The sequence below is a fragment of the Glycine soja genome, chromosome 13 (genome assembly GCF_004193775.1).
Source record: "Glycine soja cultivar W05 chromosome 13, ASM419377v2, whole genome shotgun sequence".
NCBI classification, from domain to species: Eukaryota; Viridiplantae; Streptophyta; class Magnoliopsida; order Fabales; family Fabaceae; genus Glycine; species Glycine soja.
The window spans coordinates 14,460,119-14,475,532 of NC_041014.1; the positions used below are offsets into that span (position 1 = coordinate 14,460,119).

At 33.6% G+C, this 15,414-nt stretch overlaps 2 protein-coding genes and 1 pseudogene across 2 annotated transcripts; 1 reads left to right on the plus strand and 2 right to left on the minus strand.

Moving 5' to 3' along the window:
• Positions 1-1,793: 1,793 nt before the first annotated feature.
• On the minus strand, positions 1,794-4,244 carry LOC114382267 (probable endo-1,3(4)-beta-glucanase ARB_01444). The gene has a single exon (XM_028341561.1). The coding sequence runs from the start codon at positions 4,223-4,225 to the stop codon at positions 2,009-2,011; it is 2,217 nt and encodes a 738-aa protein (XP_028197362.1). The 5' UTR covers positions 4,226-4,244; the 3' UTR covers positions 1,794-2,008.
• A 2,655-nt stretch (positions 4,245-6,899) lies between these two features.
• On the plus strand, positions 6,900-9,591 carry LOC114382577 (probable endo-1,3(4)-beta-glucanase ARB_01444). The gene has a single exon (XM_028342097.1). The coding sequence runs from the start codon at positions 7,227-7,229 to the stop codon at positions 9,390-9,392; it is 2,166 nt and encodes a 721-aa protein (XP_028197898.1). The 5' UTR covers positions 6,900-7,226; the 3' UTR covers positions 9,393-9,591.
• Positions 9,592-12,353: 2,762 nt separating this feature from the next.
• Positions 12,354-14,862, minus strand: LOC114381611 (annotated as a pseudogene).
• Positions 14,863-15,414: the final 552 nt, after the last annotated feature.

The window sequence follows — 15,414 nt, forward strand, 5'->3', positions numbered from 1 at the left end:
AAATCTTATTCAACTCAATAAGACTATGATGGACGAACAAAACTCTCCTTCAAAGTATTTAACACAACTTGAAACGATTATAATATTCATAATGATCTTATCCGATTCAAACATGATTGATGAAAAATACCTATGACCTAGTATATTGGAATATGTATTTTACTTGTTTTATCATACATGTTTATTCAATTATTAATCCCTATATATACATGACTTATTTTCAGTGATTCCCAATAGAAGTTTTCAAATCAAACCTTATATATATAACTGTTTTCTATTTAGCCCGTACAGAGCAGAATTTTGATCCTTAGACGTTTTTAATTTTGGTCCCTACGTATAATAATGCTGAATTTAGAATAATTTCACATCTAAGAACCAGTTTGAATGATGCAGAGACCAGGTTGGAAAGGAGTTTGACGTATAACAATCAAAAGTTTACAATGACAAGAAAGCCTTTATCCCACAAGATAAGATGGACTATATGGATCACATGATGTCATTGAACTCTGTGTAAAACCAAAGCTTTAGAATAACAATCAAAATTATAATTAATTACAAATTAAAAAGCCGGATGTGTTAGAATGATATAATGAAAAATGGTTTGCAAATAACATTACAATTTTGTTTCAAAAGATAGGAACATTATCTAGCATTTCCAAATACAAGATTACACAGATAATGAAGAAAAAATAAAAGGAATAGGTTGGTGGCATGGGGAATTTACAAACAAATTAAGTTCTCTTGTTGAAAACAAACATTACTTTCCTTCCGGTGTTCAAATCTTCATGGTTGCAGAACAGAATGAGCAGCATTTTCTTTCATTTCATGACAATGACTCTAAATCTGTAATGTTTCTATCACACCTATTCAGACTCATTCATAGCAGATCAAACAAAAATCCTCTAATTAATCCAATCGACTAATTTACTAGTTAGGAATAAATGTTTCTTCCAAAGCACACAATTAAAAATATACCTAAGATATACCATGAGGTATCAAAATAACAAGGGAAGCTACAACGGTTGAAAAGGAATTTGGTGTTTTTGTGATATACCAACTAATTATTGAGACTAATTCTTTTCAATGCTTTGTCACAGATTGCACCATCATGAGCCAGAGTTTCAAACTTTTTGAAGTTTTATCTAATGCCTCATGGCACAAAACAAGATCGCTGTTGGCTACTAAAACAGTTGAGTTGGATGATTTAAGATGTTAATGTTGTATCCAAAAAGAAAAGTTCAGATATTAATGAGAAACTTTCCAGGTTTTTAGTTAAGATCTTTTAATTAACTATTCCTTCCAAATTGACCATAAAAAGAAAATGAAGGGAACAAGAGAAAATGAGAGTCAGTTGAAAACACAGATTGTTATTTTCTTGTCACCTTGACACTGTTAAGAGATTGCACAAGTCTATGAGTTTACATCATCAAAAACCTCTTTAGTTTCACCTACTGTCAAATGCACTACAAAAACAACAAAGCCATATCTCACTAGGTGAGTTTGGCTACATGGATCACACGTCATTCGGCATAGTTAAAAACCAAAGTTTCAGAAATATTGTACCTTGCTGTCAAATACACTGATATTTCAAAAAAAAGAAAAACAAAATAACATGATATACCAAAATAAGTCAATTTTGATCTCCCCTAAATCAAGGGCTTGCAGCAGTTTTAGTCAATACTCATTTAGTGCTTCCTTAATTGTACTTAATGCTTTTAGACTATAGAGGGTATTCATCAGCTAACAGCTGCCTCTACTCTTCAAAATGGAAATGCAAAAAAACACACAATGGAAAAGTAAAGGCCAGATGCTAGCTAAAGAGCTTAAACCATGATGTCCTCGTAACACAGTGAGGGTTAACAGAGAACAAATTCTTAAGTCCACAACACACATTTTACTGAATAAAAATTGTAAGAAACAGACATCAGATATATACAGAAATTTATTTTTGTACAGTGCAAGAAACTATCATAATTTCTTTTTAAATACCCGAAATCATTAACAATACCTAGTGGCAGTAATGACCAAACCAGCAGTGTTTTCCATGACCAAATTCCTCGTCATCAGATCTGCTGTGAATCCACCACAAGAGATTAGTCAATGAGTTTCCATCATCAAATCCATTTAAGCTTCTTATCTTCTGCATTGCACCTTCATCGTCATAAATACCCTGCAGAGCATAGACAAACCCCTTCCATCCTTCTCCAACACCTTCCCTATTCAAAGCAGGCAATGTCCACTCCACAAGCTCCTTCACAAAATCAACATTGGAAAACAAGACCTCAGAGATAGGCAGTATCGGTAAGAGTTGAATGCCAAGCCTACATTCTCTCCACTCAGGAGGTGCAAACCATAGTCCACTGTCCCTCTTATTAGCCCAAAGAACACCAACTACCTTGTTCTCTTTTCCAAATTCTTCATCATACTGATTATCTCCCTCTTTCACATGCCACCACATTTGAGCTGCATGAATTTCCAATGCTGTGAGTGTTGATCCAATAGCAACAAGATGCGTGTCACCATAAGCCAGACCCATCAAGGCAGCAGCATAATATGCATTAACAGCTTCACTAGTACTCTCCTGATTTCTTCCATCTCCAAACTCAGTTAACCCTCCAGCCCATGAGTGCAATTTATAAAGGTCAAAACACCTTAGTCTTGTGTAATTTGAGTTCGATCTTCTGCTCAAGGTCATAAAATCTGCCATTAGTGAATAGGCTTGAGGCTTATACTTCCAACCCCACACTGGATCAATCTTAACAAGCACTGCAATTCCATAAAGGAAGTACCCCAAATGATAATGGTGATCATTGTAAATTCCAAACCCAAAATCAGCACCAGCATCAGTAGATCCTTGTTTGGTGACAATGCCACCCCATTTCCTATCATACAGAAATCCATTCCCATTAAAAGTCCCCTCCAGCCACGGCTCAATGGTTTCCTTCAAATACTTCCTAACCTTGGGAATCACATCAAGAAAACACACCTCCTCAGCTATCAAAGCCAACCTTGCAGCCCTTGCAATCAATTTCCCAAAAAAATACGACGAATTTGTCGCTATTGCCGACGAATTCAGCCCCTCAACATCATTCACAAGCGCCGAAACAACCTCATCCCGGGATTCTTCCCTCACACCTCTAACAGAATGCCAAGTCACAGAAACAGGATCAGTTTTCAAGAGCCAAGAATCCCCAACAACCCCAATAAGCTCCCCATCAATGCTCCCATATTTAAAATCACTCAAAACACTAACATCTTCACAACCACTATCAGCCAAAAGCTGAAGATGGAGAGGGTGTGCCAACATCAACAAATCACCCCACCCTCTCTTCTCCCACTTATACTCCACACAAAATGGTCTTGCAAACACAGCCTCACCGCTCACAGGGTAACAAGAACTGAACCTGTCAAGCACAGCCTCATGCTTCCAATCAGAATCAGGCAACAGGGCAATCCTAATTATGCCAGAAAAGACATCAGAAGTGATCTCAGAGAGTCCATGACTCAACCTAATCGGTGAAGAAGCATACAAAAACCAAGTCTGGCCATTATTGAGGTTAAAAGTGTGTTTGGTGAGTGACTCGCTGGAGGAAAAGGAGAGAATTGCATGGATTGTGGTGATGGAAAGAGGGGTTGGTTGAGTCACAGAGAGGGTCAAAAAGGGGCTTCCCCTAACAAGGAAAAACCTCAAATTGGAAGAAGGGATATCCAATGTAACACTGAGATCATTGTGGGAAGAGATAGTGTGGTTCAAATGGGAAAGGTGGGATTTTTGAGAGGAAGAGATGGTGAGATCAGGGTTGAAGACTTGGTAGATGAAGGAGGAGTTGAAGAAGCGAGATGGGTATGAGAGGGAGAGAGAAAAGTTTGAGGATTTGATGAGGTAAGGGTGAATGTATTCAGGTTGGTCACCGTTTTTTAGGACAAAGTTTTGGAAGAAGGAGTTTGTGGGGAGTGGATTTGAGAGAAGGTTTGGGGAGAAGAAATTGGAGGGGTCAGGGACAACAGTGGAATCAACATTTGGGAACAGAAAAGGAGAGTGCTTTCTGGTGTGAGACATTGTTAATCTTCGTGGTGGTGATAGAAGTGGTGGCAATGGGGTTGAAGGTGATCGTGGTGGTGATGGGGTTTTGATTTTGAAGGTTGTGTTTTTATAGGGTTTGGAGCCTTTTCTGAAGCCACTTGTGAGGGCTGTGCTAACCTTGCGTCTAAGTTTTTTCAACATTTTCTATGTTGTTGACTAAAACTATGTTAGTATGATTATATTATTGTTAAAAAAATAATTTTAACTACGTAGAAGACTGTTATAGGGTCAATATTTGGAAGCTTAACTTTATTCTTTTAATTTTTACAAAATTAATAAAGTATAAGAAAAAAGTTGTAACATCAGATCATGACTGTATAGAGTGATATGTGTGAAACTTGATTGTAAGCAATTCAGGTCTTGAGAGGTTTTTGATATGAGTTTGGTTAGCAGAGTCCGTTAAGCAATAAAAAGTATGATTATAGCATTAAATTGGGTGGTGGGGTTTGGATTTTGGAATGTTGGGTGAGAGTTGTTGGAGGGTTTGACAAATACAATGGGTTTATTGGATTGGGTTTTTCATAGGATGTGGAAGAAGGGTGTGGTTTTTGGAATGGGCAAAATTGAATGAGATTGGTACGCGGGGTGTTTATGAAGGATTGAATGGTTTGATTGAAGGTTAAGGAATAGGGTATGTTGGGGCAGCAAGTTATGTGAATTTGAACATGTCAAGAAAGAAAACAGGGAGGTTTCTCAATAGGAAAGTGCAAGGAAGGGATGGCTTAATGATGTGCAGTTAGAATTTGTGAAGAGTGACGTGTCCAAGTGAGAAGGGGAGGACAAAATCTAAGGAACTTTACGCGGTTAAGGAATTATAATCTTACTGTAGTACATAAATGAATTATGATCTAGAAAAGTGACTTTAGGGTACACTAGCACGATATTCGTACCTTCGCACGAGTCGTTCAATTCTTTTTGTATGTTTTATAAATAAATAAATAATATATTTAATTTATTAAGATCATCGTTGTTAAAGAAATCAATATTTAAATGAATTAATATTTATGTTGTGGTTAGTAAGAACGTAAACATGATACCCTACAAAATAGAAGTAATCATATATGGAGTTTAAATTTAGTAATATTGGCAACCAACAACTGAAAGACAAATGAGATAGATTATTTTGTTTATCATTAACATTATAATATTATATGAAAAATTGATCTAAAAATGACATGGATTAAAGTATTTTTAAATTTAGAAAATAAACCTAAAACTAAAAAAAAAGACTAAGAGGTAGTTTAAACTTGTCTAAATAGTTATTTACAATCAAGAAATATATCACTGATGATTATGAATAGGCATAATAACAAAGAATAAATTGGGAATAGATATATTTTCTCCCGTCTCCACTCCATAAAATTAAAATAAAATAATTAAAAGATTAAAAGTTATTTTAATCTTATCCAAATTTGTAGTTATTTAAAACTAAAAAATATATAAGTGATGGCCGTGAATAGACATGACAATGGGATATGATGAAAATGAGTATGTAGTTCGTCATCCCGGTCCATGCTCCTGTCTTTATCCCTGATCTCCGTTGATGATAAAATTTTGTACTCGTTTTGTCCTTGTCGAAGGATACATACCAATAGATCAAAGCAACCGATTCTTTTATATTTATTCTATTTTTCCGAATTTTATATGATATATATAAAAATGTACAAATTGATATGATATATTTTTTGTTGATCAGAGTAGAAATGTGAAAAATATTCAATTACAAGTATATTTTATAGGATTATGGTATGTAAGAGACACAATCAAAGTTATGTTTTATCTTTTATTTTATAGGTCTCTAGAAAAAAAAATATAATTTATAGGATTATGAATTCAAAATTAGTAATTTTGTATTTTGTAAATTCAATTTTTCTAATCAAATTGTGTTTTTTAATCGATAAACCTAGATTTACATTTTTATTTATCTCTTATTGTTTGTTTTATTTACCTTAATAAGTTTAGTTTTAAAACTTCAAGTTTCAAAAACAATTATTTGTATGCTAATATAATGAAAAATATTTTTCCCTATAAAAAAATTAAAAAATATTTTAATGTATCTAGTTAGAAAAAAAAGATAATATCAAATATAAATATACCATTAAATATTAATTTTATGTTTGTTATATTTTATTGAAATTGATATATTGAATAGTTGATGGCTTTAATTAGATATATTTCACTACGTTAATAATGTTTGGTTGATTATTAATTGATTTATTAAGTATATTTATTTTCAAAATTTATTTAAGAATAATATTGTTTAATACGAAGCCGGTTTCGTAAAAGCATGCAACTGCGTGTTTTCCGTTATAAAACCCACTTGATTATTTTAACTTTTAATTTTTTTATATATATAAAAGAAGGAAGAAACTAACTCTTCAGAAATCTTTGTAAGTTTTTCCTTTCGATTTGAATAAACTCAAAGTTTCTTTTCATATCTATCGGCTCTGTCGCCTTCTGTTTTTGTTATATTCTCTGTTGATTTAATTTCATTTACATTACTACTTTCATTTTTATTTTCATTATTTTAACTTCTGCTCATAAAAAGTATACAAGAATTTCTACATAATGGTACAAAGATAAGTAACCTATTACAGAGTGGATATGGGTAAAAATTTCGTCAAGGCATCTTCAAAGAACAACAAACATTATAGCTAATTAATTAACGAACTATGGATTTTGACTTTGCAAGCAAAACCTCCATAGAATATGATTCATATGTGTGTTGACTGACTCGTGTTTATCTTCTTGTTCAGATCTTCCAATTGTGTACACATAACTTTGTTTTTATGTGGAGTACTAATTTTTCATTTTTGGGTCTGAATTTGGCCCGTTCCCACTGAGAAACTTAGGTTTTGTTTCTGGACATGGTCACAATCACGCACCTTAAGTTTCCCTTCCCTTTAATCAATCATTCAATCTTCTTTACTCACACCCTTCCATCATTCATTAGAATCATTTAGTACTCTCTAGTCTCATCACAACTGACCAACTCAACTTGTGCTGAAATCCAGTTCACCAAATCAATAAATTATGGTAAACTACCCAACAAGCATCCCCAAAACTCCAGAACACAAACCCCACTATCCTACTTATAACATTATAATAACTAACCAAGTTGTAGATAGAGTAGCCGCCAATAATGAAAACAATAAACTCTAAGAAACAAGTACATTCATCACAAGCCCCTCAAACACTCAAAAACCCATATATATTTATGATCACCATTCACCACCTTCAACATCACCATTCAACCATTGTTCACCATAATCAAACTCGAATTAAACCACCTTCAGCAACAATGGTTAACATCCAAACCAATACATCTTACATCTTCCCTCAAACACAATCCACTGTTCTTCCTGATCCCTCCAAATTCTTCTCCTCAAACCTTCTCTCAAGTCCACTCCCCACAAACTCTTTCTTCCAAAACTTTGTCCTAAAAAATGGTGACCAACAAGAATACATTCATCCTTACCTCATCAAATCCTCCAACTCTTCCCTCTCTCTCTCATACCCTTCTCGCCAAGCCAGTTCAGCTGTCATATTCCAAGTCTTCAATCCTGATCTTACCATTTCAGCCCCACAAGGTCCCAAACAAGGTCCCCCTGGTAAACACCTTATCTCCTCCTACAGTGATCTCAGTGTCACGTTGGATTTCCCTTCTTCCAATCTGAGCTTCTTCCTTGTTAGGGGAAGCCCCTATTTGACTGTGTCTGTGACTCAACCAACTCCTCTTTCAATTACCACCATCCATTCCATTCTCTCATTCTCTTCAAATGACTCCAACACCAAGTACACCTTTCAGTTCAACAATGGTCAAACATGGCTTCTTTATGCTACCTCCCCCATCAAGTTGAACCACACCCTTTCTGAGATAACTTCTAATGCATTTTCTGGCATAATCCGGATAGCTTTGTTGCCGGATTCGGATTCGAAACACGAGGCTGTTCTTGACAAGTATAGTTCTTGTTACCCCGTGTCAGGTAAAGCTGTGTTCAGAGAACCTTTCTGTGTGGAATATAACTGGGAGAAGAAAGATTCAGGGGATTTGCTACTCTTGGCTCACCCTCTCCATGTTCAGCTTCTTCGTAATGGAGACAATGATGTCAAAATTCTTGAAGATTTAAAGTATAAAAGCATTGATGGGGATCTTGTTGGTGTTGTCGGGGATTCATGGGTTTTGAAAACAGATCCTTTGTTTGTAACATGGCATTCAATCAAGGGAATCAAAGAAGAATCCCATGATGAGATTGTCTCAGCCCTTTCTAAAGATGTTGAGAGCCTAGATTCATCATCAATAACTACAACAGAGTCATATTTTTATGGGAAGTTGATTGCAAGGGCTGCAAGGTTGGTATTGATTGCTGAGGAGTTGAACTACCCTGATGTGATTCCAAAGGTTAGGAATTTTTTGAAAGAAACCATTGAGCCATGGTTGGAGGGAACTTTTAGTGGGAATGGATTCCTACATGATGAAAAATGGGGTGGCATTATTACCCAAAAGGGGTCCACTGATGCTGGTGGTGATTTTGGATTTGGAATTTACAATGATCACCACTATCATTTGGGGTACTTCATTTATGGAATTGCGGTGCTCACTAAGCTTGATCCAGCATGGGGTAGGAAGTACAAGCCTCAAGCCTATTCTATAGTGCAAGACTTCTTGAACTTGGACACAAAATTAAACTCCAATTACACACGTTTGAGGTGTTTTGACCCTTATGTGCTTCACTCTTGGGCTGGAGGGTTAACTGAGTTCACAGATGGAAGGAATCAAGAGAGCACAAGTGAGGCTGTGAGTGCATATTATTCTGCTGCTTTGATGGGATTAGCATATGGTGATGTACCTCTTGTTGCACTTGGATCAACACTCACAGCATTGGAAATTGAAGGGACTAAAATGTGGTGGCATGTGAAAGAGGGAGGTACTTTGTATGAGAAAGAGTTTACACAAGAGAATAGGGTGATGGGTGTTCTATGGTCTAACAAGAGGGACACTGGACTTTGGTTTGCTCCTGCTGAGTGGAAAGAGTGTAGGCTTGGCATTCAGCTCTTACCATTGGCTCCTATTTCTGAAGCCATTTTCTCCAATGTTGACTTTGTAAAGGAGCTTGTGGAGTGGACTTTGCCTGCTTTGGATAGGGAGGGTGGTGTTGGTGAAGGATGGAAGGGGTTTGTGTATGCCCTTGAAGGGGTTTATGACAATGAAAGTGCACTGCAGAAGATAAGAAACCTGAAAGGTTTTGATGGTGGAAACTCTTTGACCAATCTCTTGTGGTGGATTCATAGCAGAAGTGATGAATAGAATGGATTTGGTTATTGAACATGACAACACTGCTGATTTGGTTGTTATTATTATTGCTACTATTACTATGCCAATAAAATCATCAAATATGTCTTACATCATAATAAAAAAATTATTACTATGCCAATAAGTCAATGATTTCGATATGTTATAGAAGAAGAAAACTATAATAAAGTTACAACAATATCATGATCTATAACATGTCTGTTTCTTACAATTCCTTATTATATGGATATGAATCTCATATATATATATATATATATATATATATATATATATATATTATTGGATGTTGCTTTCAGTTTTGGTACAAGACTTTGGCAATTCATTGCTGTTGCCAGCACTTCGACACGAGGACTTTATGTGTAACATTTAGGTTTATATACCAGTAGCCGCCCTTCACTTTTTTTAATGTCATTTTTTTGTTGTTACTTATAAATATAAATATTGAATGAATTGGATAGACGTGAAGTGCAATAATAAGATCAACTAAAAAAAGAAATTAAGAAATTGGAAAAGATCATTGTGATTAGGAAGAGGATAAGATTACATTTTTTTCTCGATTTGTTTTTTTTTGGACAAATTTTTCTCGATTTGTTAACAATATAAATGATAATAATTAAAATAGTACAAACTTGGGTGATTCTCCAACCCTTAGTAGAATCAGACAATCTTCTAACAAAAACAAAAGTAAAATCATCAGACAAGGAATTGGAAAATACTCCCAATTATTTTTTTTGTTAAGTTTACAAATTTTCTTACAAATCTTCTTAATTATATTTTATAAGAAATGTATTAAATTAAAAAGTAATTGGATCTAATGCTTCGAAAATATGAAAATCATTCCATACTTATTATACAAAGTAAAAATATTTGTAAGACGCCTTTGGAGCAGGTTATATCTTTGTCTTTGCGAACCTATAATTAAGACATTATGAATAATTAAATTGTAGAATTAAGAAGTATAAATTTATAATTAAGATATATTTTAAGATAAATAATATCAATATAATTATAATATCTTTTATAAAATAAAATATTGTTCATTGATTTAATTTTTTTTTATTAATAATACATAACTATTTAAAAAATTAAGAAAATATTGGATATACGGTCGGGTTGAGATAACCTAAACATGAAATCGTATTCAAAACACGTTGGGTCTAAATTCTATAGCCTTAACCCATAACCCATTCAAATTAATTTTGGGCTAAGATTATGTTAGTGAAATGGGTTGAATCATATAAACACCCTTAATTCAAAGTAAGTAGAAGAATTAGTAGGAGGATTTAATTTAAAATTATTCTTAACATAAATAATACTTTTAAGCATATAAATAATTCTAAATTCTCTTGCAACACTATTCTCCTATTAGTGTTGCGTGTGTGAGTGAGTGGTTGTATGTGTCGGTCGTTTGTTACGTTGTTTTGTTACCAAAGGAAGTAGAAACAAAGTGAATATTTCTTTTGCCTTTTTTAAATATACTTTTTTTTTCTACGTACTTAAGTTGATGTAAAACTATAATTTCTTTTCTTTCTTTTTGTTACCAAAAACGTACTCCCTTTTTCTAAATCTATGAAATTAAGATAAGGCTGCTATTGGGCATGACTCAATTCCCTCACATGCTATTTTCCAAGAGTTCGGGGCCCATCGACCCTTTACCATGCTATAATAACCCATTGTAGGACTCATATTTGGCTTTATAGATAAGGAATGTGTCAATCAAATCTAGTTTAATGCATTGAATAGGACGTGTGAGTTATTGTGTAAATTTTTTTATATATCTTTAATTTCATATATAATAATGGCTGCATGGAGATTATCCTAGAGGAGATCTGACTTGATTTTTCAATTCCTTGTTTGATTCTACTAAGGGGCACAAAAGTCTATACTCATTTTTTAAAAAAAAATAAATTAATAAAAAAATATTACTATTAACTAAATTAATTAAGTTTAAGTGAATTAGGTAAAAAAATATTTAGATACGGAATATTTTATTGCAATTGTTATTTCAAAGTTAAATAGGCCAAATAAATGTAATTGATCATGTCTTAAGTTAAATTCTTAATAAAATAGACATAGAAATGAAACATTTATGTCTATAATTACATAAAATGTAATTAGAAACAAAAAAAAAAAAAATCCAAACGAAATCTTTCACATTCTGTATATATACTTTGTGCATTGCACAAGTGAAAATCTTTTAAATCTTAAAGAAAGTTTCGAGTATCAAAAGGCTTAGATTCAATAGTTAAAGAGAGGATGCAAACTCAAACATTCTTTATTAAATTAGGTGACGAATGGTTGTGGAGCATTTCAAGAAGACTTATTCAAAATCTCGACCATTCATCACGTTATCTCTAATTCCTAATTACTGTGTCATAAGTTATAACTAATCCATTGGCTCATATGTTATTTGATTTTCCAATTCCTTGTTTGGTTCCAAAAAGGGGAAGGACAGTCAAATCACTCAAGCTTGTTTTCTTTCCTTTTTTTTAAAACCTTACTATTAACAAATTCTGAAGAAGAAAAAAGAACTTGTAACATTAGACAGTCCCCAGTATTGTTTCCACAATTCTACTTTATTATTTTTTAGTTATTTAATTCACAATTGTAAAATTGCAGCCGAAAACTTGCATAAAAAAAGTGAAGGGTCCAGCTACTTGGTATAAGCTTACATCTTGGCAAGTTGCAACTAACTATTAATACAAAATTAAGCTCTGTACCAAAATTGAAAACAACGTCCATAATGACCAACTATGAATACAAAAACAAGCTTACATATATATATATATATATATATATAAAAGGAGTTGTGCGAAACAAACATCTGATACAATGCATGATATTGGCATACTAATAATAATAACCAACTATGAATGCAAAAGTCTTATACCAAAAAAGAAAGCAATCCATGTCCACAAATATTATTGTCATACATGTTCAACAACTAAATCCTTCTTATTCATCTCCTCTGCTATAAATCCACCACAAGAGATTAGTTAAAGAGTTCCCATAATCAAAACCTTTCAGTCTTTTTATCTTTTTCCATGCACTTTCCTTGTCATAAATTCCTTCAAGAGCATACGCATCAAACCCCTTCCATCCTTCACCAACACCATCCCTATTCAAAGCAGGCAATGTCCACTTCACAAGCTCCTTCACATACCCAACATAGGAAAAAAGGGCTTCAGAAATAGGAACCAATGGTAAGAGCTGAATGTCAAGCCTACACTCTCCATTTGCAGGACCAAACCATAGTCCATTGTCTCTTTTATTAGACCACAAAACACCTATTATCCTGTTCTCTTTTGTAAACACTTTCTCATACATTTTTCACCCCTCTTCCACATGCCACCACATTTTAGCTCCAAGAATTTCCAATGACATAAGTGTTGATCCAAGGGAAACAAGACTTTCATCTCCATAAGTCATACTCATCAAAGTAGCCGAATAATATGCACTCACAACTTCACTTGTGCTCTCTTGATTCCTTCCATTCTCGTCAAATTTCTGCTCCAACCATGGCTCAACGGTTTCCTTCAAAAATTTGGAAACCTTGGGAATCATATCGAGATAGCTCATCTCCTTAGCAATCAATGCCAACCTTGCAGCCCTTGCAACCAACTTCCCATAAAAATAGGACGAAGTTGTTGTTATTATTGATGAATTTAGGCCATTCACATCTTTACAAAGGGCTGAAACAATTTCATCACAGGAATTTTCTTTGACACCCTTAGTTGAATGTCAAGTTACAACTACAGGATCTATTTTCGAAATCCACGAACTACCAATAACACCAACAAGATCCCCATCAATACTTATGTACTTAAAATCACCAAGAACAGTGATACCACTGTCTCTATTAGAGAGAAGCATGAGATGGAGAGGGTGAGCCAACAGTAACAAATTCTCGGACCCTTTCTTCTGCCACTTATATTCCTCACAAAAAGGTTCTCTAAACATAGCTTCACCAGACATAGGGTAACACGAACTATACTAGTCAAGAACAACCTCATGTTTTGAATTAGGAAAAACTATCCAGATTGTGCCAACAAATGGATTAGAAGTGACCTTATTAAATGGCAGAAAATGCATCAGAAATGCGCTAGTAAGGGTGTGACTCAACATGATGGGAGAGGAAGCATAAAGAAGCCATGTTTGACCATTGTTGAAACGAATGATGTACTTGGTGTGGAAATTATTTATATTGAATGAGATAATGTTATGCATGGTGTTGATGGAAAGAGGGGTTGGTTGGTTCGCAGACACAGTCACAAAAGGACTTCTCCTAAAAAGGAAAAACCTCATATTGGAACAAGAGATATCCAAGGTGACACTGAGATCACTATAAGAGGAGATACGGTATCTCCCTTTGGAACCTTGTTTGGATGAAATTGTAATATCAGACTTGAATGGTTGGTAAATGACACACTACTAGAAAAATGTTTTTTTATGATGGTTATTTTGGACATTCTACGTCAGTTATTAATTGTTGTTGTTATCAATGTCTTAGAAAGTTTTTAGAGAACCGTCTCAAAATGTATTTTTTTTATAAAAATTAATAAAATATATTAAAGATTCTAAGACGGTTGTGTATTTTTAAAAAAATAAAAATAAAATATATTATTGATTCTAAGACGATTTTTGAGAATATCGTCTTAGAATATAGAGATTCTAAAAATTTGTTAACCGTCTTAAAATATATTTTTTTTAAACAAAAATTAAGGATTCTAAGACGATTTTTCAAATAATCATTTTAAAATGTGTTTCTTTTTTTAAAATAATTTAAAAAACCATTACAAATGAATAAAAAATTAAAATTTGAGAAGAACATGTCTAATTCTAAACTAAACCAAATAGTTATACTAGTGTACCAGTAAAAATGCCAATGCAATTATAGTGTCTATAATTTTCTTATCCCTTAAAACAAATATGTGAGACATCATACCAAACTCTATATAATTGAATCCACATCAAAATAAGATTAGTTCAAATTTTGAGACCAATGACAAGCTTAAAAAATAGTTTATGGTAGTTTTGCCAACCCTTTATTGAGAATCAACATCAGAATTGACTTGTCTAGATGGATAAGAAAGAGAAAGGGAAGAGTTAGAGGATCTAATGAGATACGGATGAATGCATTTTGGTTGGTCACCATTATTGAGGATAGAGTTTTGCAAGAAACAGTTTGTGGAGAGTAGTTTTGATTGAAGGTTTGGGGAAAAAATGTAGGGATTAGTATTGTTTTGGGTGTTAGCCATTGCTGTTGAAGAATATGGAAGTGGTGGTGTGTAGTTGTGGTGATCAATGCATGAAATTAAAGGTTATTATGGAGGTGGTGATGTACTATATATGTATGGATTTTGGAGTGTTGAGGGGGTTGTGGAGTGAATGCACTTCTTTCTTACATACTTGAAGGTTTCAGATATTTTGAGGATTTTGGAAATGATGGTAAGTTATTGTACATTGCACTACCAGTAAATGAAATTCAAAAGGGTACGTGCAATTTTGTTGGCAGAATATATGTTCACATTGGTACATCTCATAATGGTGGTGAGGAGATGGAACGGTTTGCAACATTCACTCAAGATGCATGGCGTATGCTATTCATAATTGATTGGTCTTGGAAGCTGGAAGCTGGAAGCCTAAGGGCGCACGTTCACAACTTCAATGAAACTTTAAACGGACGGATAAAAGATAGAAGAACCAAGAAGATTACAATATTTTAATGTAGTTTTTTAGACGCATTGTAGTAGTGATAGAGATTTTTATATTAATAACCCATTAGAAATCATACTAGATATGACTTTTTCGATAATTAATACAGAGGTCCACAATCTTACAATACATGACAATCTTTGATTGGACAATATTTAATTAAGTCCACCAAATTAATTAATAACCCTTAGAGTGTGTTTGGATAGAGAAATTTAAAATTTTGAAAAATTTTAAATACTTCAATTAAAATTCTTTTATTTTCAAAATTTTGTGTTTGGATAAAAAAAAAAGTTAAAATTAT